The sequence below is a fragment of the Lycorma delicatula genome, chromosome 6 (assembly GCF_047948215.1).
Source record: "Lycorma delicatula isolate Av1 chromosome 6, ASM4794821v1, whole genome shotgun sequence".
Lineage (NCBI taxonomy): Eukaryota > Metazoa > Arthropoda > Insecta > Hemiptera > Fulgoridae > Lycorma > Lycorma delicatula.
The window spans coordinates 68520616-68545753 of NC_134460.1; the positions used below are offsets into that span (position 1 = coordinate 68520616).

The 25138-nt window shown below is 32.3% G+C and overlaps 1 protein-coding gene across 1 annotated transcript in view; it reads right to left on the reverse strand.

Annotated features, from left to right (window-relative positions):
• The window catches only part of Tgs1 (Trimethylguanosine synthase 1), a 57585-nt gene extending 32447 nt beyond the window's left edge, over window positions 1–25138 (reverse strand). The window contains exons 1-4 of the mRNA XM_075369973.1: window positions 25078–25138; window positions 14220–14358; window positions 4435–4594; window positions 1079–2241 (exon numbers count right to left, since the gene is read on the reverse strand). Of these exons, the coding sequence (XP_075226088.1) occupies window positions 1079–2241; window positions 4435–4594; window positions 14220–14323 (1427 nt within the window). The 5' untranslated portion in view covers window positions 14324–14358; window positions 25078–25138. The remainder of the gene's footprint in view (window positions 1–1078; window positions 2242–4434; window positions 4595–14219; window positions 14359–25077) is intronic.

Sequence of the window (25138 nt, forward strand, 5' to 3'; positions counted from 1 at the left end):
ATATAAGCAGAGAGATGATAAGAAGAATAACACAGAGTGAAAAATAAGTTTTGGAGAAAACAGATGAATTAATAGAAAAAGAAATACATATTTTTGCTAAAATGAAAAAAAAACATGATCTGAGAGTAGCAATAAAAAATCGTATATCTCACAACAAACAAAATAAAAGCGGTCATCATCACACAAAATAACGTAAAAAATATTATTGGTAAAAGCAAACACTCCCCCATATAGATGCATTTCTATTCTTGCTTAAAATTGCATGCTTTCTTTAAATAATCCTACTAAACCTGTATTCCATATTAAAAATAGACATCATTAAATAGCCTAACTATTAATGTAAGGAAAACATAACATCAAAAATAAGAAAAACCATGCAAAAGTTTCAGAAAACAAAACATCTAGCACATATATGAACATTATTAAAACTTGTGTAAAACAAAAGCATTATATGTTAAATAGTTCCTAAAGCATTTTATGGTTAGAAAGCATGGTTTTATAAAAAATGATTTTTCAGATGAATTGCACTACCCTACCACAAAAGTGTTTTTCTTATAAGAAAACATTTGTAAACTTGACAGAGTGACTTTTACTTATCACTAGTGCCATTAACAATGGTAAGAAGAACCTTAAAATTAATGATTCTGTTCACCTTAAAAACAATCATTTTTATAATTTTTAACATCCACTTCCAGTAGAATTATAAAATTCTTTAATTTTATTTTATTTAGAATATTATGAGCTAAAATTAACAACATAAATCACAATCACTTGGAATTATTTTTTACAAATATTTTCTATCTGATTGTTCCTTCAGAAGTTAATAAATGAAAATAAACATCGCTATCATCAGTTAAATATGTTTTTATTTTACATATATCTATCAGAAAAGATCAAGACAAAAACTGAAATATGATTTAAAATAAACACATGCGTTCTGTAAATAATATTTAAAAGACACTAATACATTGTATGCACAAATTGATAAAAAATAAAGAGTTTAACGATAATAAAAAAAAAAACTTATATATACCAAACTTAATCTTAAGAAATTTAAGAATAATTTATACATGCTTACCGAGAATTCTTATATTTTGATCGTTGTTTTTTAACAGGCCTTTTCTCAGGTTCATTTTGAGTATCTGCACTCGTATTAGATTCATCTAAATACAGATTACTAAAATCAGGACAATCTGAAGAAGAATCCATCTGATTATCAGACTTCAAAACACACGTAACAGGATCTGAACTATCTACATCTGATTTTTCATTCGAATAAGAATTATGATCGCTTTCTTTAACCATATGTATTTCAGAAATATTTTCATCTTGATTTTCTTCTTTTATATCACATTCTTTATTTTCACTAAAATAACCATGAAAATAATTTTCAGACATTCCTTTAGATATTATTTTATTGCCGTGCTGTTTAGTAAATTCATGATAATGGGTGTAGTATTGTTCATTAAAATGTTCTAACCATAACTGTTGCCATTGTTGATCGGCATCACACTGTGAATTGGAAGATGATAAAAACGAGTTGCTTCTTGCAGAAGATTCATCAGTTACAGAATCAGACGATGATAACGTCATTCTAGTAACATTTGTCATCGAATCAGTAGTAGCAGTTAAAGCAAAACTATTACCAGAACATCTACTCCCAGAACTGAGTCGTACCTCCTCACCATTTGAAGATGAATCACTTTTTCCAGAACCAGATTTACCACCTTCAGAGACATCAGATAATCTTCTAGCTAAACTGTTTAATGGTATACTCTCAGTTAAAATACTATCATTTACAGAATTATCATTAATTATAGCTACGACAGGTTTATCCATGGAATCAACATTTTTAATATAACTTGTGGTATCATTTTTGCAATCACTATTAATTTTATTGATATCATCTAAAAGGCCAGAAAATGAAACACGTTTAACACTAGAGCTTCCATCATCAAACTGAATTAAATAAGATGTTTCGTCATTATGAAACTGTTCAGCATTGGTGGCAGTACCAGAATGTAAATAATTGGGATCTATGTAATTTCCATATTTTGATATCCAACTTTCCCAAATCAAACGTTCACCGTTAGCGGCCCAGTATTTTTCCCAATCAAGATCTCTTGAGCATTCAGAAAGATCTGCTCCACTATCACTGTGATGCAAAGTACTTTCTCTTAAGCTGTCGTGTTCATCAGTAGAATAATGTGATGCACTGCAGTAACAGCTGACAGCTTCTTCCTAAAAAGTAAAAGATAATTAAACATTTATTAAAAGTGTACTCTCTAACAATAACAGAATAATCAATTGCACAAATATAGATTAATTTTAGATATTCTTTAATCCTTAAAACAGACTGTTTCATTAAATAAACTGGATCATATTTTTCAATGTGTTTTGTATTTTTTGTAACAGCCAGATCGTTGAATTTGTATATTTCTGTAAAAGAAGTCAAACTGAGACTTGAGTAAACCAGCAGGCAACGAACTTTTCACACAAATAGAAAGATGTATCAATGTTGGATTTTTAATTTGGACAAGTAAAATAGAACAACTGTGAAAATCATTTTATGAAAAGAGATAAAGGTCTGGGGAAGACAGTAAACTGTATCTTCTTACGATATCGTGATATCAGAAGTGGAACATCCCTATTAAATATTAAAAAAATGGAATGCTAGCTATTAAAGTCATCTTTAATATGCTGGTTTCAAAGATAACTAAAGTTTAAAATAAAGGGATGTTGTAAAATTACAACAAAGAGTATTTATTATTAGTACTGAGAAAAAAATTCTATTATAAAACAAAAAATTTATAAACTCCATCAGTAATGTAAAAAACAGACAAAAATTATGGTTTGATTAAAAAAAAACAATATTTTTCTTTAAATTTAAAAGTTAAGCTGATTCATGTAATAGCAGATGAAGGCACAGAAAACATGCTTTTTTAAGCAATAGTTATTAATGAGATAAGTTTATAATTATTAGCATTAGAATTCCTAACCTAACGAATAAACTTCAGCCTAACCCAACTTAAAGAGACTACTCACATTCACTGGTAGAAAACTGAATGTAGTTTCAGTCTTAACAACACTTTGTGCACAGCTGACAAATTAATAACATGTTTCCCAAAGCCAGAATAAGATGCTCATGGGAAATATGAAACACATCACATTTATATTGGAAAGTAGCATAAAAGTGCACTAAATATCAGAAGTTTCGCCTACAATAAAAAGAAATACCAGAAGTTTTGCCTACAATAAAAAGAAATACTAGAAATTTACCTACAATAAAAAGCACATAAATTGTAATTGAACAACATGCAATAACGACAGCCCCACTTTATTTGAAACAAACTGAAAAAGATCTTATGCATGGTATTCCATTTCCTAACCAAAAATAAGAATGCAGACAAAAAAAAAATTAATCTGAACACAGCATAATACATATAAACAAGAAGACAACCTCTAAAAAGAAAAGAAATGAAAATTTTTGAAATTTTGTTTTTAAGTATCAAAAGTGAAATATTAGTTTTATTCCCTTCAAAGCAATATCCACAATATTGCTTTGAAGACTGTCTCCTCTTTTTTTTAACTGATGCACAGAAAAATCTTTCATTATATAAAAAAACAATGATTATTCTAAAAATAAAAAACAAACAACAATCAACTTTTCTGTATTTAATCTTCTGTGATCACCACAAACTACCATGATTAACTGCTTTTATCAATGACAAACTGTCACAATCAAGTTTCATCATACTTCTACAAATATCTTTTTTAAAATAATAATAATATTTTTAGTATGTAAGCATTTTACTATCACCTAAGTGGAAAATTGTAACCAATGGAAATGCTAAGCCCAAACTCTGGAAATTAAATGCAGAAAAGTCATCGTATACAAGTTGCATCGCCAAGTAATTTATTGAGACATGTTAATTTATTAATACGGACCTGCTAGCATTAAATTTTAATAACTTTTTTTTTAAATAATGATGACAATCAGGTTATATGATTAAACAAAAATTAACATGGAAATTGCATCTCAGTACCAGTAGAAAGAAATAACATTATAAAATAAATGTAACCTAATTATTAGTCACCACCTTGTAAAATATTTCCCATAAATAGTTTTATGGCAGTTATAAAAAAATTTCAGTTCACTGAACCTTAATCAGTATAACATAAACAATAATCACAATTATTACTATTAACTAAAATGTTTGACATAATATATTGTTTCATTGTTTTACTTTTTATTCATTATCAAGACCTCAATCTTGTATCAAACACACATAACTAAAGAAAAAAGATGAGGTAGATAAAATGGATTAAAGATGGTATGATAAATTTAATATAATAGATAATAGAAATTTTCCCTTTAAATATCCAATTTACAATCATTCACACAAAAAAAAACAATCCTATAAATCTACTTACATGATCTTTTTTACGGAAGATCCTGACAGGAGGTGGTGATTCGGTAGATGAATTAAAGAATTTTACAACATTTTCTTCTTCACAATTGAATGATTTCTTTTCTTCATCATGAAATTCCTCTATCATAACTTCATCTGGTTGTGAATTTAATGAAGTGTCCCTACATAAAAATGTTTTAATTATTCTATAGTTTATGTTACTTTTTTATCAGCCCAAAGCAACACTAAGAAAAAAGTTGATAAACTTTGTTATCCCTCTAACCAGCCTGACACACATACTCACCTACGTTTTACAGTATTCATACACTAGTAATATATATGCAAATGCATTCTTACAATCATTTCTTAAATATATCTTTTTAACAAAGATGCTTTTAAATATTTACATGTACTGTGTGGGCAGAAAGTCCCTTTACACTGTAATAAATCTAGCTTAATTGGGCTCTAATGCTGCCAATTCTCACTGATATCGCTCACTGGTGCTGGAAAAGGTGAGGAGGATAAGCTGTTGGGATCATACAGTGTATTCATTTGTAATGGGATGACTTAGTCATAGTTGAGTGTAGAATGATGACTGATACGAATCTGTTCACTGTTGAAGAGCATTTGTTACCTTGTGTGTGGCTCCATGAATATCCACACTGGTAAAAACACTGAATTATATTATGAATGACTTATTTGTGCATTTTGGGAAATCATCACCACCAAGGCAAACGTTAATGACATGGGAGAAGAAGACTCATGCAATGGGAAGAGTGTTCTTGATGTGCCATGCAGTGGGAGGCCAAGCACTCGAGCTGAGACATGTGTTGCTGTGGAGGCACTGATTCAACAATCACCGATGAAATTAACATGCAAATGTTCTGCAGAGTTAGGCATTACAAGACTGATAATGCAAGACCATATGCGGAAGGATTTGAAAGTTAAATGTTTTCATCTAGCCACAGTTAATGAATTGAACGACAATGACCTTAATTGATGTATTTATACATGACAGTTATTGCGTGAATTCTTTATGAGAGCCAACAATAAAAAGAACATCATGTTCTCAGACAAGCGTGCAATTTATCAAAGTTCTCAAAACTCAAATGTTTTTAACTGGGCAAAAGACAATCCTCACTGTTTTTGAGGAAACTGAACACCATCCACCACAGGTTATGATTTGAGGTGGAATGACAGCTGAGTTCCTTAGTGATTATTTTTTTCAATGAAGCAGTTAAACAGCACAGTTATCTGTAGATCAATGAGTGGTTGTTTCCAGAATTAACAGCAAAGGGATCACTGACATCATTACATTTCAGTAAGATGGTGCTCCAGTGTAGTGGTTCCCAAACTTTTTCGAGTCACTGCACTCTTTCCGAGTTTAATTTTAATTTTTCAATTAAAATTTTTCCATGGCACCCTCCCTAAGTAAAAGTATGATTACTCATAAGAGAGGTAAAAATAAATAAAACTTATGCATCTTCATTATTTTTTTACTTTATTAAACATTAAATTAATAATTATAAATGTCTCTGTTCAATTAACTATGAAGCTTTTACAATATTTCACGGCACCCCTGCAAAGAGGTCGTGGCTCCATGGGGCACCACGGCACACAGTTTGAGAATCACTGCTCTAGCGCATTTTGCTTTGAATGTCCGCAGACGCTTCCTCAATGAAGTTTTTCCAAATCACTGGATCAGATGTGGGTCTAGCAAGTACCAGCTCCATTGCCTTGGCCAGCAAAAAAGTCTGACCTCCCACACAATGCACTCTGGGGTTTTATAAAAGACAAGATCCAAAAATGCAAATATGTTAACAATGACCAGTTCCAAGATGCTGCCCAGTCAGCAATTAAAATAAAATGATCACTCCTGATGTGCTGTTATAGATGAACAATTGAACATGGAGGTATATACAGCTATGCTTTGAAATTCGTGGAACCCACACATTTTAGATCCATAGAAGGTAAGCTGCGCACCTACCCCAATAACTTCATAACTAGCGTAAAGAGACTTCCCACCCACCCCATATCTGGTTTTCTTGAAGGTATTAAAATGTTTATTCAAAAGTATATATTTCATTTATCTATACATTTTTATCACTTATACAAAGAATGGAAGAAAATGTTTCCTTCATAACAGTTGATTTGCTGTATAAATACAATTATAGAATATAAACTCTTGTTGTGATGAATATTTGTTTAAAATTAACAATTCATGTTTGTTGATTTGAAATATTTGTAGCATGAAATAAGGTTATGTTATCATGATTAATAAGAAAATCTAAACACACTTAAAAATGGAATTTTTCTGTTTAGTTTCATACTGAACCAAACACCCAACTTGGAGATAAAAATTAAGTTTATATTCCTGTGCACACACAAAATGCATATATAATTTATTTTTGATAATTCAAATAATTCAGCAACATACTGACTATTATGCTAATTAGATTGAATATTAATTGCTGTATATTTACTGCTGTGCTTCCAGTAATAGCAGTGGAGTTGTGTATTCTTCATAACAAATTTTTTGTGTTATAAATAGTCTAAATTTTAGGTTTTTCAATAACTGATTGATGTAATTATAGACCTTTATACCAACTGTTGATGCAGGATCCTGCAAAAGGGGTTTATTGGTACTAGTTTCTTTAAGTTTAGTTACTAGTGGCTGTATATATTTGTGGTTAAATTTCAGTTTTATATATATATAATTTTATAAATACAGGGTGTCCAGGCTAAAGGTATCTAAAAGTGACAATTTATATTAAGAGAACCAGTTAATACAATTTAATATTTTTTTAATAAACCCAATAACTAATATAGTTTTAATATAGTTTTAATGTCAAGTTAGTCAATTTGTGCACGTTTTGTAACATGGCAGATGTTTGGATGACAATCTAACTCTTGCTGGTTATTTAGGAGCATCTGCAGTGTTCAACAACTTCAATAATTCTCCATTTTAAATTGTTAAATTCTCCAACTTATCTTTGGTATACACAACTTTGAATAAATCCCCAAGAAATAAAGTCCAAAGGAGTGATATTTGGATATCTAGATAGCCATATAGTTGAACCTACTCATCTGATATAACATATAGGAAAGTGTTGTTCATCTCAATGAAGGAGTGGTGGAGCACCATCTCATTAGAAATTGAAGCCTGCAGGAATCTGAGGAACTGCAAAGTTCTCAAGCATGTCGAGTTACTTGTGTCTTGTCATAGGGGCTCTATGAAAAAAAAAAAACGGACCGATAACATCATTTTTGTGCAGTCCAAACCAGGCACTGAATTTCAGTGTTCCCTTTCATTTTCAATTACTGTATGGGAATTTTCAGCATCCCAAATTCAACAATTGTCTGTTAATTTTTCCACACGTATGAAATGGTGGGTGCCTCATCACTAAATAACAATACATTAAGGTAATTAGGATTGTTTTAGACACGGTGCATAACCTCTGCAGCAAAGTGATATCATAGGCAGTAATCATTTGGTTTAATGTGATGAAGGAGTTGTAACTTGTATGCTCACAAATGAAGCTGCTTATGAACAGTGTCATGAACAGTGGATGAGGAGATTGCAGTTCATAACTAGCTTGCCTAATTGACTTTGCAGGACTAGTGGTGGTAGATGCATCACAAACACAACCCACCACAGTCTCTTCACTGAAACTTTTGGATGATTTCCAGTTTGTGAAACCAAGATTCCTTTGTTTAAGTGAGCTTTACAGGAGCTTCCAAGCTGTCTGACGAATATAGTTGGATGTGGGAGGATCAGTATTCCATTCAATTTGTACACGCGATTGAACCCAAGTAACTGATTGACACTCCGCTAACCAAAGCACAACTTGAACCTTCTGTTATGGGGTCCACCTCTCAACTGACTACAATTGCATTTGAATTGACTTGCCTGTGCATTCATATTCCACTGACCTTGAGAGTGTAGAGAACAAATTCTGAGAGATATTTCAAGTAAACTGAGCCTACGTTTAAGAGATTATGACAACTGGTTTTCTAAATATAGGTCATTGCTTTTGGATACCTTTAGCCTGGGAACTCTATTTATAAAACATCATTGTACTGGACAGCAAAATTTGCATATGCATTCATAATAAAATTAAAAATTTTAAAACAAAGAACAATCTAAAGACAGTAATTTTTAAAAAGAATTTTATATATATATATAAAATGTAATTATAGAATTAATTACAACTGAAAATGCGGGAAGCTGCAAAAAACCTTTCTTGGAAATTTATATTTTAAGTTTAACTTATTTAATTACTGTGTTTTGGTGGTTTATATTTGATATAATATTAAATTTTATTAAAAAATGGTCATGTTAATAAATTATTTGAATTTTCAAAAAAAAGCATATATAAAATATGTCAAGTCAAAATGTCAGAAGCAGCTTAAATTCGAGGTCTTTAATTGGAAATCCAATGCAATTTGACATACATGCATAATTAATAGGTGTAACCCTGAAGTTTTTGAATCTGTAGTATGCCTGTTCAACACTGAATGGAGACGAGACAGGAAATGTGAAAGAACAATTGTCATCATGTATAGAACATACAAAAATTTGTCGAAAGATGACTTATTTCAAGAGCTAGAAGTTTAAAAAAGGTTGGTAGGTTAGAAAATTGAAAGAGGGAAATGGATAGATTAAATGTAGGGGTAGTAAGAATTAGCGAGGTACAATGGGAAGAGAAAAAGGCTTTTGATCAGGTGATTTTAGAATAATTAATTCAGCTTCAAATAAAGGGAAGGCAGGAGTAGGTTTTATAATGAACAAGAATATACGAGGTGCGACAATAAAGTAATGAGACTGATGTGAAAAAAAATGTTGCTTACCGTTTTAGTCATGTTTAGTGTTGTCTCCTTCAAAGTAGTTCCCCTACTTTGTTTGCACACACTTATTCCAGCGCTTCTGCCATTGATGGTAACATTTCTGGAACTCATCTTCTGTAATATCCTCCAAGACCATCGTCACAGCTTTTTGGACATCTTGTGTTGTTTGAAAATGGTGTCCCTTGACTGCCATTTTGACTCTTGGAAATAGAAAAAAGTCACATGGAGCGATATCTGGTAAATAAGGTGTCTGTGGTAGTACTGAAATTTGTTTTGAGGTTAAAAATTGCTGTACTGACAGAGCAGTATGGGATGGCGCATTATCGTGATGCAGAATCCAATTATCAGCAATGTTGGCACAGACATGAAGAACTCGTTTACGAAATCTTTCAAAAATTTCTTTGTAGAAATATTGGTTAACTGTTTGTCCAGGGGGCACCCACTCTTTATGAACAATTCCCTTGGAATCGAAGAAGCACACAAGCATGCATTTCACTTTTGACTTTGACATGCGAGCTTTTTTTGGTCTGGATGATCCCTTTGAGCACCATTGCGAACTTTGGCGTTTTGTCTCTGGATCGTATTGAAATAACCAACCTTCATCACCAGTGATAACACGGCTCAACAAATCTGGATTGATTTCCGTTTGCTCTAACAGATCGGCTGCCACATTTTTCCGTGTTTCTCGCTGTTGTTGTGTAAGATTTTTGGGGACCATTTTTGCACAAATCTTTCTCATACCAAGATCTTCATTTAATATTAGACGAACCGTTTCTCTATTGATGTTGAGTTCTTCTGCAATCATTTTCACGGATAATCTTCGATCAGATCGTACGATTTCACGCACCCTGGTCAAGTTGACATCTGTCTGTGAGGTTGATGGTCGTCCACTGCGGTCTTCATCTTCAAAATTCGTTTTGCCTTCACTAAAAATTTTATGCCACTGAAAAACTTGAGCTCTTGACATGACCTCCTCTCCAAAAGCCTTCTGAAGCTTACCATAAGTTGTCGTCGCGTTTTCACCCGATTTAACGCAAAAATAAATGGCATTCCGTTGCGCAATATTTTGCGGTTTCATTTCTGTGACGAGAGACACAAACACGTGTTCACTTATTACAGCACAACTCACGATTGAGCAGTTGCATCAATGTGCCGCTTGGACTAGAAGTAGCTTATAGACCAAGGTCAAAGATGGTGTGCCTACGCAAGCTGCAGGGTTGCCACATCTTGCAAAGAAAAATCAGTCTCATTACTTTATTGTCGCACCTCGTAGGCAAGAGAATACAGTATTTCAAAATGCATAGCGATAATCATTGTAGTAAGGATAAAATCAAATCCTAACCTGACAATGACTGTTAACATCTGTATGCCTACAAGTGCCCATGATGATGACAAGGTAGAGTATACACGATGAAATTGACAAAGCAATTAAATATATTAAAGATGAAAATTTAATAATAGTTTCGAATGCAAGCATTGGAAAAGGCAGGGAAGGAAATATTGTGGGTGAATATAGGCTGAGCAAAAGGAATGAAAGAGGGGACCGACTTACAGTTTTGCACGACGTATAATTTAGTAATTATCAATACCCATTTTAAAAATCATAATAGAAGATATGCACATGGAAAGTCAAAGCCAGGTGATACTGCAAGGTATCAGATAGATTATATCATGGTTAAGCAAAGATTTAGAAGTCAAGTCATCAACTGCAAAGCTTACCCTGGAGCAGACATTGATAACGACAATAAATTTAGTGACAATGAAATGTAGATAGATGTTTAAAAACCTGAAGAAAAGGTGTCAGATGAATCGGTGATATTTAGAGAAGCTTGAGGAAGAGGAGGAAAAGAAGATTTTTGGAGACAACATCGTAAGAGGTCTGGGTAAAAAAGATATGGTAGAAAATGTAAACAAAAAGTGGGAGAATGTTAAAAAGGAAATTCTTAAATCAGCAGAAGCAAACTTAGATGGAACAAAGAGAAATGGTGGAAAACCTTGGATATCAGAGGATATATTGCAGCTGATGGATGAATGCAGAGAAAATATAAGAATGCTAGTGATGTAGAAACTAAAACGAACTAAGGAAAATTTAAGGAAATTTAACTAAGGAATGTAAGGAAAATTTTGTGATACACAAATTAAAATCTAATAATGTGTTAAACAAAGATGGTACACCGATTTATAATACCAAAGGAAAGGTTGATAGGTGGGTGGAATACATTGAAGAGTTATACGGAGGAAATGAATTAAAAAATGGTGTTATAGAGGAAGAGGAAGTCGAAGAGGATGAAATATGAGAAACAATATTCAAAGTGAATTTAAGAGAGCATTAAAAGATTTGAATGACAGAAAGGCTCCTGGAATAGACGGAATACTTGCAGAATTACTGCACAGTGCAGGTGAGGAAACGATAGATTATACAAACTGGTGGAACTTATTTATGGAACTTCCTCAGGAAGATCCATCAGACTTCAAAAACTGTTATAGTCATGAAAACAAAGAAAGCAGGAGCAGATAATTGCTTCCCTTGTCCCTGTACAAGGGAAGCAATTTTAGTGTTCAAATTAATAATAGAAGAAAGATTAAAGAAAAAAAAAAACCAACATACTTGGCATTTATAGACCTACAAAAGACATTCGATAACGTAGACTGGAATAAAATGTTTCAGAATTTAAAAAAATTAGGATTCAAGTACAGAGATAAAAGAATTGCTAACATTTATAGGAACCAAACAGCAACAGTAATAATTGAAGAACATAAGAAAGAAGCCGTAATAAAAAAAAATTTAACAAGGATGTTCCCTATCCCCATTACTTTTTAATCTTTACATAGAACTAGCAGTTAATGATGTTAAAGAAAAATTCAGATCTGGAATAACAGTACAAGGCCAAAAGATAAAGATGCTAACATATGCTGATGATATAGTAATTCTAGCTGAGTAAAAAAGATTTAGAAGAAACAATGAATGGCATGGATGAAGTCCTATGCAAGAACTACCACATGAAAATAAACAAGAACAAAATGAAAGTAATGAAGTGTAGTAAAAATAATGTAGATGGACCACTGAATATAAAAATAGGAAGAGAAAAAAATATTATGGAGGTAGAAGAATTTTGTTATTTGAGAAGTAGAATTACTAAAGATGGACAAAGCAGGAGCAATATAAAATGCCGAATAGCACAGGCAAAACGAGCCTTCAGTCAGAAATATAATTTGTTTACATCAAAAATAAATTTAAACGTCAGGAAAACATTTTTGAAAGCATATGTTTGGAGCATAGCTTTAGAAGGAATTGAAACTTGGATGATCAGAGCAGCTGAGAAAAAAGATTACAAGCTTTTGAAATATGGTGCTATAGGAGAATGTCAAAAATCAGATGGGTGGATAAGGTGGCAAATGAAGAAGTGTTGCAGCAAATTGATGAAGAAAGAAGCATTTGGAAAAATATATTAAAAGATGAAACAGACTTATGGGCCACATATTAAGGCATCCTGTTTATTTAATATTGGAGGGACAGGTAGAGGGGAAAAATTGTGCAGGCAGGCAATGTTTGGAATATGTAAAACAAATTGTTAGGGATATAGGATGTAGGGGGTATACCAAAATGAAACAACTGAGACTAGATAGGGAATCTTGGAGAGCTGCAGCAAACCAGTCAAATGACTGAAGACAAAAAAAAATGTATTAACAAATTCCTTTAAACATTTACATACACAAAAAGGACCAGTACGGGGTATAAATACCCATACATAGGTTGGTCCTACAACTAAAAAAATGTATATATTACACAAATTGTGAAGTATACCTAACTCAATTAAAACAGTATATAAATAAACAATTTAAAAAAATTAAATTAATATTTAACTTATTACATTTGTTTTTCAAAATAGGATGAACATAATGAAAGATACTGATGATACATATAAAATACTTGTATGACTAATGTAATTTATAAAAAATAAGTTATACAGTAATTAAATATTTCTGTTGGATATTTTTATTTTTTCCAGAAATTATCTACTAAATTTAGGGTGTCTTAAATTCAAATAAGTATGGTATATATGTGAGTGGGGGAGGGCAACATACATACCTTATTTTTAACTTCTACACATAATAATACAATTAATTTGCTGTAATTCTAAACAAAAATTCAATTATGTACTATTTTTCGATTACAATATAATTTAGCTAATACTGTTCATCAGAATCACATTACATAATTCACTAAAATGTTCTCTTTAATGGCAGATAACTTTCAAAAATAAATAATTTTATTAGATTTTTGTACTGTCTAGAATCGTTTACACTTTACCTTATTTTGAACTGTTTGGTTTTGAATTACCATCAAATCTTTTAAGCTGTACTTGTTGACATTATTTACATCCATTTTCTCAGAATTAAATCCTTGATTAATTTTGATAGAAAATTTCAACTTCAAATTTTTTTTTGGCTTTATAAAAATACTTGCAAACTATTATAGAAATACTTCTGGACTGTTTTATTCAATTTTTCAGATCAAGAAACTTACAAAACTACCAAATTAAACCCCTTCATTGGGTCTCAAGAATTACAGTGTAGCTTCATTTTACTCTTGAAGTAGATCAGGGTGAAATATATCTCTAACCTAATATGAAAACAAAACATTTCCAGAAATAAATTTATAGAACCTTTTTTTCTTATATTAATATCCCAGATTATCTGTCCTATTATTGCCATGAAATTTTAATCAACTAGTACGTATAAATTTAAAATCAATTTAAGTAGATATATCATATTTAAATTAAGTAAGAAAAACCCATTATTTATTGTACGCCAAAACCAGCTTCAATATTGTTAATCATGCTATTTTTAAATGGCAGTTCAATTAAGACACATACTCTTATATCATGCACTTAGAACTAGTTCACAAGCAGAAGTTAAAGGGTAATTAGTAACAATATTATTTACAATAAAACATACCAAATAATAGCTCTGCTGCACAAACAATAAACACCATTTTCAGGATCATTTCCAGATTTTAGGATTATTTCTGCAAGAGGCTCATAAGTATTGTTTTCACTCATGTTTACTTGTTATCAAAGATACTACTTTCATGCACCTGAAACAATAACAATATAATGGATCATTTCTCAATAACCAAAACTATTTTAAATAAAATCATAATGCAATATTTTTAATTAATTTATCAATAAAACGGCATGTTGCACACTTAACTGGTTAACTGGAGTAAACTCACAGATTTGTTATAATGTAAATGCCGCAACTGTAACTTGCCACAGTACCTAACACAAAATCAATGTAAGAAACAGTTGTAAGTACCTACCAAAAGTAACTCCAGAAAGCATTACAGCCATTCTCAAAAATAACAACTATCAACTACAGAGGCTTACTTGGGAAAGTGAGAAGTTGATTAGTTTCACATTGTATTTTACGCTAAGTAAAAGGCAATAATATAATATATATGTAATATTTAATATTAGCATGCTTGGCACACAGAATGGCAAATGTTATTCATCTCTACAGCCAGCCCTTGTGTTGAACCAACTGAAAGTGTATTAAATCTTTAGTCAGTTTAATCAATGGACTGCTGTATAGTAAGCATCTCAAGGAAACAACTCTTTAGTGCCTCTTGCACCCAAGATATATTACCTGTTACAGTAATGAGAAAGATTGAAATAAACAGTATAATGTTCATTACAATTATTATTCCCTTATCTTATGAAACAAGGTTTATATTATAAATACTGTTTCAACTGGATAGGGAAGGAACTTATGATTAATTATGGGAAAATCTTTTTTTCTTAATTATAATATTGTGAGTAAATTCCCCACCAATTTATCCAGATTCTAATCATTCAGACTTCCAGGTTGGTTTTTTTATAAAAATATACTGACTACTTCAAAATTATGTATATTTTCACCACAGACATAAAACTAATCAGAAAAGTAAAACAGCTTAATTTTTACAAAAAGATAATAGGTAAGTTATTTACTTAATCTGAGCATCAACTGCATATTGAGAAAATTTACAAACATTTCTAAAGCTATATAGCTCAAAAACAATTGACAAAAAAATGTTATTTTTTCAAAACTATTTTACATATCTAGAGTAAATACTTAGCTAGTCATTAGTTTCAGTCACATTACTGTTTTTTATACAGTGTTAAAGAGTAATGCATTACATTTGTACATGTTTTAATATTTTTTTTTTTAGTTTCAAAGACCTATTCATAAGTAACAAGGTAAATAACAAATAAAAGGCAAATAACAGTTTTCTTTTAAAAAAAAAGCCTAGATTTAAATAAATTTTGCAGCATTTTTATTTATGTTTGGTGTTTCCATCAGCAATTTTCATCATAATAGCCCACTTATATTATAATAGAATGTGGTGAAGAGATAAAAATAAATGCTGTTTGTATAAAATAGATTCAACTTGATCCACCCAAGTACAGAATTGAATAAAATAAAATGACACTCACTTATATTTCTTACAATCCCTACAATAGCGCTTCGCGGCAACCCACAACTTCAGTTGTATAATTTTTTCTTTTTATAAAATATTTAGTGTTAAATTATGTATTAAAATTAAATTTTTTAAATTTATTAAAAGAAGCATAAAAATGTTAAAATTAAAAATTACATATAAAAATATGACATCAAGTATTATAAAATAAAATATACTACATGTGTTTGGCCAGCCAATAATATAGTAATGAATATCAAAAACAAAATAATTTAAAAATTCATAAATTTACTCATCACAGATAAAACCACTTCAAATATGCACAGTTTAGTAGACACACTGAGAGATATTTGTTTCCAAAAATTATAAACAGCTGGTCAAATGATTGTATTTATTATGTATTGATTCAAACCATGCCTGTCGACCTGGAATCTAGCTACAACTATAAATAAGCCGACATATTCCATTCATTCTTCTGAGATGCAGATACCTGCGCCAAAGGTAATAATGTAACAACTGGGTATGTAGAGTAGCCAGACAAAGAAATAATTCCTGGAACAGGCAGCAGCTCTTTCAGTAATTGGTGAGGGAGCCAAGTAATTGACAAAAGGCCTAAACAATTAACTTAAATCCTATTTTAGACTTTAAGTACTGCGAGCTGAAAATAATGTAAAACTACAGCTCAAGGAAACATTTTCCTTTTACTCTTTTTTAAATCAAATAATGGCTTCCTCTTGAGAAAAATATTCTAAAAGTTAATGTTCCTCTAACTTAATTAGCAGTTAGGTGTGTGAATTATCACTCTACTTTTTACTTTTTAACAAGTACGTATATAATATTTAAATATTTTATAGGCGAATTGAATAAGTGGTAAATGATATACGAAATGAAATCCACTTCTGTTGCATGAATTCAAGAGAGACTATCTGACCACCACATATATTTTATACAGCAGGATGAAAAAATAAAACCAGCTGAATGGCAATTGTAGATCTCAAGAAGGTGTATATGATAGTGCAGATTCAAAATTTCTGATAAAAAATATTCCAACTTAAATACATGGAGAAAAGAGTTATTTCTATTAGCTGGAATCACATAGTAAAGATGAAGAAAGGTAAACTTTGATTCAGAAAGGAGCAGGACAAGAACATAATTTTTCATCTTTTATTTTTAGTTAGTACATAGAAGAAGCAGTACAGAAATTAAAGAAAAAACTGGGAATGGAGTAACTACCCAAAGAAAAAAATTAAGATATAAGGATTCAATGATGCCACTGTTCTTTTGGCAGAAATTAAAGATGATTATAAAATTCATTGAGAATGTTTTAGGTGGCTAGATAAAATACAAAATGAACATCTTCAGATAAATAGGAGAAGAGGGAAATTTGTGACAGAATCCAGCAAACAAATGAGGTTGGTGTGCATATCAAACCATCCAAGTTTAGTAACTGTAGAAATGGAGAAGTGTAAAAATTAACAAGTGTAGAGGAAGAAAAAGTCTGGAACAGATAAATCAGGTAACTGAAGAATATCTTATCTTATCTTCAGGTTAAAGATTAGCATAAAACAAAAAGGGATGGAAAATAGCATCAAAACAGTCAACTGACAGTAACTGCAAATCCACAATCCAAATAATACTGAACTTATAATACTATATTACAGAAACTGCTAGACATAGGCACTCAAATCTTCAGATTTTCAAGTTAGTGAAGACCACAAAAGTAACTGAAAACAGTCTGAGAATAAAAAGAGAATACATTCATAAAATTTGGTTTAAATGAAAAATAAACGGTTTAATTAAATTAAAAATATTATTAATACACTTTTGCAAGGGAATATAATAAAGAGATTTTATAAAGTATGAAGAACACAAAGCCTGTCTGGAATTTTAATCCAGGATCTTCTGAATGAAAGGCTTACTCACAACCACTCCACCATAGAAGTCTGCATGTAATGAAACATCCACAACTGTAACTACAATCAATAGATTATAAAGAATTACTTCAGCATAATTTTTTTTTTTAGATATGAAGAAAAAGACTTTACTCCTTGAACATCACTAACCCAAAGAATTCAAAAATAGTAGCTTGAATTCATTTAAGTATATTAAAGGTAAAATATCACACTGAAGAAAGAAGTAGTGCTAGTGTCTACCAAATCCTACTATTTTTTTTTGTCTTTCTGCCAAGATCCAACAATGAGATGAGACATCTTGTCTACTGCTTATGTGTAGTGGTTATTAAACCACTCATATCTCATACTAAGAGACATATAAATATAGTTCCCTAACATGTAAATATTATTAACAAGTGCGAATAAGGGAGAAAGAGATATATTTACATTAGGGTATGTTTAGGATGGAGTGATAAATTTTGTATAAAAGCTGTATTAAATATTTCCCATAACTCTCATACAGGAACCTTTAACAAAAATCATTCTGAATTAAAATGCCAAAAAAATTTAATAAACTTCATTTGTCTACTTCAGAATACAAGAGTCATAATTAACTGAATTCAATACTCTGTATATTGTAATACTGGGCGATTCAAAATGGACTTCACAACTTTAAAAGCATAAAAAAAATTGATTTATAACATTTATAGATTTAGTTAAGGTCTCGTTTTATACCAAAACACATCGAGTTTTGACTAAATAGTTTATTACTACTGAATTCAGACACCAGGACTGTCACCATTGTTGTTAAAAACAGATACATTTACTGGTGCAGAACATGCTCTCGCTGTATGTTTTGGTTTCACAATTTGCAGTTAACAACTGCAGTTCAACATAATTTTCATAAAGTACATAGGGAGCCAATTACAATTTACATTTATTTTTTTAGGGGGCATACAATTTACTCTTGGCACCAAACCTTCATTAACACAGGTTGCTCTGATAAACATAGAAAATCACCAGGGCGCTCACATGTCCCTGAACCTGCTGTGGAACAACTCAGAGAAAACTTTGCACATAGTCCGAAGAAATCAAATTGATGTGCTTCACATGAGATCAGCATTCCACAAGCGACTGTTTGGCACATATTACACAAATGACAACACTGAAGCCACACAAACTAATCATGGTTTAACTCATTACAGATGATGACAAAGTTGCTCGACTGCAGTTTTGGGTGGAAATGACAGAGAGAATTGCAGAAGCTATATATTTTTGGACAATGTAATTTTTAGTGGGAGTCAATGGTTCACATCAGCAGATTGATTGACCCAGTTATGGGTCAATCCATTTGGAGTGACCAATTCAAAAAAAAATTGAAACATACCCACTTATTTTCTACATGTCTCAAGACCTTAAAAAACAATTTTTTTTTTTTAAGCAGTTTACCCATGGCGACCATTTTTGTTACAGTGCACACCTATTTTTGTGACTGTAAGGGTTTACGGAAAAAATCATAACTAAAATCTATTGATCCTGGAAGGATAAAACAAAAAGCAATTTATTCATATTTTCTCAAGGTAAAAGATTGGCCCAGTGATTTATTTACCTATCTCTCTTCTTTCTATGGGAAAATTACCAAAACATTTGAACATGAAAAACAGTGAAATTTCACCTTTGGTAATTTTTTTCAGGAGGTAGGGATGGTATACACAGTTTGAATTATTTTTTTATATGTATGTATATATTAGTAGTTTTACCATAAATAATATTAATGGTGATATACTTACCCCTGAATTTTTATGATTTTTTGAAAACCTTTTTTTTTTTTTTTTAATTCATATTTTGGCTAACTCTGATGGGGCTGTGATAAAAATCTCAAATTTGCACAACTTACAGTGTTTTTGTAGATGTTTATGTCAAATAGAAAAGTTTCTTGTGTATTGTACTAATAAAAAAGTTATAATCTCTCAAAAATCATGAAAAAACTGTTAAAAGCAATACCATTTTGACTCATTGAATAAGTGCTCCGAGGGGATTTCTTGTCCTTTTTGCAAGGAGAAATACTATTTAGGTACAAAGTATCGGACTCATTAACATGTTCCACAAGATGTTGTGTGTGTGTGTGCCCGCACCCTATCAACTAAACCTCCACCTCTAATTATCTCCTCCTCCTGTAACTGCTTATGTGCATTACTTCAGAAAGGGGGTCAGATGCTATCAGATACAGGGGACAGGCGCCCACGGCTTCTCACACCAAGATAACCTCCACATGCTCAGGAGAACCCCTGGGCACTCAGCCACTGGCCTGTCTGACCTGGCACCCTCTGACGTCTCCTTCCTATACGGGACTCTTCTGCTGCATGTAGTTTCACCATCATCTTCCTTGTGAAATTCTCCACAGCCTTCCAGCCATCCCCCCTTTCCACCAGCATCTGTTGTGTTTCGTCCAGCATGAAAATGCGATCGTGGCCTAGTGTTTCTAGCATTTCTACAGGTCTTCTGTGAAATGCAGGCACCTGAAGTAGACATGTTCTGAAGTCTCCTCTTCCTCAAATGCTGGACTCATGTCCAAATTAAACCTATAAAGAGGTAAGACCAAAAGCCACCATGGCCCACCAGAAAATGCATGAGGCTGTATCCCAGCAAGCCTGCAACCTCTCACACCAACTCTTTACGTCATCAATGAGACGATGGGTCCAGCAACCCTTCATGCCCCAGTCCCATCTCTCCTGCTATATTACCATCAGCTTTTCTGTTATTATCCAGAGTGCTTTTTTCCTGTCACTGGGTGCCAGGACTCCCTGCACACTAAGTCTTTTCCTTTACAGCAATACCAGATCAATCAGTGTGCATCCAGCCAGCACTTCCACTACCTCTAAGGACAGTGTTCTACAGGTGAAAATAACCTGTAAATAGCACCTTTCAGTGTAGGGACTCCAATTTCACTCTGTACTTCCTGTATCTAGCTACTCCCACCCACAGCTCTGCTCCGTGTAAGAGAGTGGAATATGCCACCCCTACTAGCAAACTCCTTCGCTGCTGATGGGGTCCACCTTTGTTCGGAAGAAGGCTAGCAATCAACCAAAGTATCCTCTCTTGCCTCAATGGCATGGACTCCAAACCAGAGTCTGGAGTAAATCCATACTCCCAGGTACTTGATCGCCGGTCTCACGACAATCTTCCTAAAGGTCAGTGTAGCCTTCTTTTAGCATAGGTGATGACCACAGTCTCTGTTTTCTCTGGTGCCAGCTTCAGCCTGACACCACTCATCCAGCCAAAAAGGAGTCACAAATTTTGGTGACAGCCTCCCACCGTGTACTAGCATCAATCACCATAGCCAGTCATCCGCATATCAAAAAGCGTCACTCCCTGGGGAAAAGCGACCCGGAACACACCATCATATGCCAGATTTCGGAGAGTCGGTCCAAGGACTGACCCCAGTGGCACTCCCATCTAGTTTTCATTCCACTAATCCACTCTGAACCTGACATATCAGCCTAATGTCAGTTAAGATACAACCAGATCATCCGAGTCAGGTACTTTGGGGAACATTATGTCACCAAGGAATGCATAATGGCGATGTGAGAAATACAATTAAAAGTATTTCTCACATCCAGCTTTACCAGAACACATATCCTGCCACCACTACCACTTCTCATAGATCTTTCCGCCATCTTCCACATTCCCGCTACATTGACCAGGGCAGACCTACCCCCCCCCCCTTCAACAACCAACAACTCAGCCATTTGTCAACAACCAACAACTCAGCCATTTGTCAACAACCAACAACTCAGCCATTTGTCCCAACACATTAAGCAAGCAATCAACCAACTGTAGTTCTTATTTCCTATGACAATAAAATCGAACCAGTAAAGCATTTAATAAAAGATAAATTCACAATTCAAAAACTCATACACTAAAAAACACAGTTCCAAAAAATCCAAACCACAATTCCTGACCGTCCAATCCAATAAAAAACCTAAAAATACAAAATACACATAGCACACAAAAACACGTCTTCACTTCACTAAGTGAAGATATGTTTTTGTGCGCTCACTACAACTCCTACTCGACCACCTCATTACCACCTGGAAAAGTCTGAGATTTTCATGATACTTGATTCCCAGGTTGGTGAATTGATCATGAAGGTCCAATTGCATGGCCACTTCACTCTCCAGATTTTGGGTTTCATTAAAGAACGGGTTTATGAACCACCTAAGCCTGCTAATCTTGTTCAACTAAGACTTCAGATTAATGCGACAGCTGCAGAGATAATGACCGACTTATTAGCTACAGTTTGAAATGGAATTGACTTCAGGTGGGATGTACGTCGCATTTCAGATGAAAGTCATATTGAACCATTGTGAATGTTCGGTGACAAACTTGGTGTGTATTTCTGTGAAATAAGACCTTAACCGAATCTATGGATTATCTAAATAAATTTTTATATGCTTTTAAATTTGAGAAGTACTTTTTACTCACCTGGTATTTTTAATGAAAAGAATGTCCAATTAAAGTCCAAAATTGAAAAAATTTGTTTTAATCAGATTTACAGCTAAACTGCTATGATTAAACCAAGGAAAACAATTCTTCCCAGAATTGCTGCATTAGCAAGAGTAGTATCTGTTCAGGTCAAGTTGCTACAGACAGCCAGGTAATGAAGCCACTTAATACATACACAATTTACTGGTGGTAGTAACAGCCTAGGAGTCTGGATTTTATTACATGATTAACTTGATCAATCCTTTAATACTAATTTTAACAAAGAATTTGTTAATTTCCTACATTAGAGAAAGGACATTAAATTGTTATCAAATATCTGTTTAAAAACCTGATGGGAACTTATTTTCTGGAAGCACGCATGCACACTCGCACCAGGACATCCTAAAACTTTTGCGGTTGGACGGCCGGTATAGCTGGCCACAGCCCGCTCTCAGTCAGTTTGGAATATTTACGACACTAGCAGTGCTCACAGCTCGGATACCCAACATGACTGGCCACTTACCTGTTGCAGTTGGCAAAGCTGCCACCTTGATTGCTCTGCCCCACCAGCTCAGAATTGATTTTAATTCATTCCTGAATATTTACATAGAGCATTTAATTTTAAAAGGGCAACACCAATATTTTAAATAATTTTTTTTTATTGACACACAAAGAATAGCTTAATATAGTTTTGGTTAATATTTACTTTACTGAATATAACGCAATAAAATAATATTTAAAAAGAAACTTTGTATTATAAGATGATTGTCCAACACATTTGTTTAACTTGCTAGCTAAATCGTGGTTTATTTTTCAAAGTATTCGCCCATGTGTAGTCCAGGGTGTTGCTGATGGTTCTTGCAAAAAAATTTGCTTCATTTTCTTTCCCCTCCAGGTATTATGTCACTGCAAACCGCGCAATCTTTTGTTAAAATACAGCGCTGTTAGATTGTGTTAAAAGGAAATATAAAAAAAGGTTCTGGAATGTAATACACAATTAATTAAAAGGCTGTCCAATAGGTTACAGCACTTATCACAGAACACAAAAGAAATACACTGTTTCTATATCAATACGTTTAGAGTGGCCAGTACTGCTGGCCATCCAGGTGTTCAAGGGATTTTAACCTGGCAGCTACTGCTGGCCATCTGAGCTGTGAGGAACACAACTGTGCAAACAATTCTTGACTTGACAGGTAAAATGTCTATGGCCAGTACTACTGGCCACCCGACCTCAGTGGACTAATTTTAAATACATCATCCAACTGCAAAGGGTTGAAGGAGCTATTAAACACAAGTAGAATAAGAATCATTTTTTTCATAACATGTTCTGTTTGAGACAAAATTCTTTTCCCAATTAACAGATATACATAAAATTTAAACTTACAAGTACAGAAGATATGCCAAACTTGAACACCATTCTACCCTATCATAAAATTATGTTACAAAAAATAAAAAACCATATTCTGCAGTACCTAATAAAATAAATAAATTCCATGTTGTATAATTAATAAAATAATAAACTTCAACAAAGAATGATGTAAAAAAAAATTAAATTTTATTAAACAATAAGCAATGAATATTCATATGGTTTCTAGATTTTTACTAAAATTCAAATTTAATTATTTCAGTCCCATGCTTAGTATATGTTTGTGCATGGGTTTTGGGATTTATTCGGGCAAAGTCATCTAGAATTCAATAAATATTACTCTTTAAAATATTTCTTATATTTTGTTAGCAGTTATCTATCATGTAAATATCAGCGCTTAAAAGCAACAAAATTTTACGACTTTTCAACATAATGGGTAAGAGCATTTTTAATTATAAATCTGAAAATTTGTGAAAACAACATATGTCAAGATTATCAACTTTTTTTGAACGCATCATCTTTCTATTTCTAAATAATTACCAAAAACATAGATGATATTGATATTTTTTACTGTAATCTGAACATTTTTTATAAAAGAATTTTAATAGTTAGAATCCATTAAAATATGTAAGTGTACAATTCATGATCTGCATATTTCAAATACGTTTGGATTACCAAAGTATATGCACATTAAAAGGTTCTAACAGATTTTCAAAACAAAGCAATTCATAAAAAAATGTTTTGTAGTTCTAATACCTACAGATGGAAAATTTGAGGAAACAATTTTGGAAAATGGCAATTTTTACCTTCTCTTATATGTACATTTTGATGGTGGAAATGATAAAAAAAACATCTGAAATGATCATGCAGCCAATAAATTTAAATTCAAATTGCTGTTTTTTTCCAGATTGACTCTTTATTTAATACCTCAACATGTTTATCAACACCTTATATGAAAGGTAAAACAGATCACACAATTTGACTAAACGGTGAAATGAGAAATTGTGATGTACCACTTGAAATCATAGTTATTTTACACAAATACTGATCTTATTGTAAAAATTAAACCTGATGTAAAGATATGGAATCAAAACAATTTTCCATTATCTAACAATAAAACTGAAAAAATACAGAATGCAAAAATAAATATATGAATGCAAAGTTGGCAACTTTGGCCAATTGCAACTTTAACAATCTTAATTGCCTTGATCAGCAACTAGGTAAGGTCATCTTTGAAAGAAAATAACTGAGAAAACTTTGATTAAAATTCCATTAATAGGCAAAATGTAAAATGCCAGTATTATATTCCAGTTTGTTTTGGCAATACTGAAATTGTCTTTCTCGCTTAAGCATAAATATACGGCATGAGCAAGAAACTGTGAATTTATAAGAAAATAAATAAATCTTACATAAAAACATCACCTTTCCACCAGAATCATACAGAACTGTGCCAATACATAACGCACACATAAACTAACCTTGAATAAAGCAGATTCTCAATATACATCTCTTAACTTGTGGTAAATAAAATATTTGATTAGATACAAATAAACTAGATATTCATGTAACTATTAATATGATTAAATTATGTAGTAAAGCATAACAACTCACAAAATCTATAACACCTTACAACGAACACAAAAAAAACACACCACTTTCCGCCATACTTATA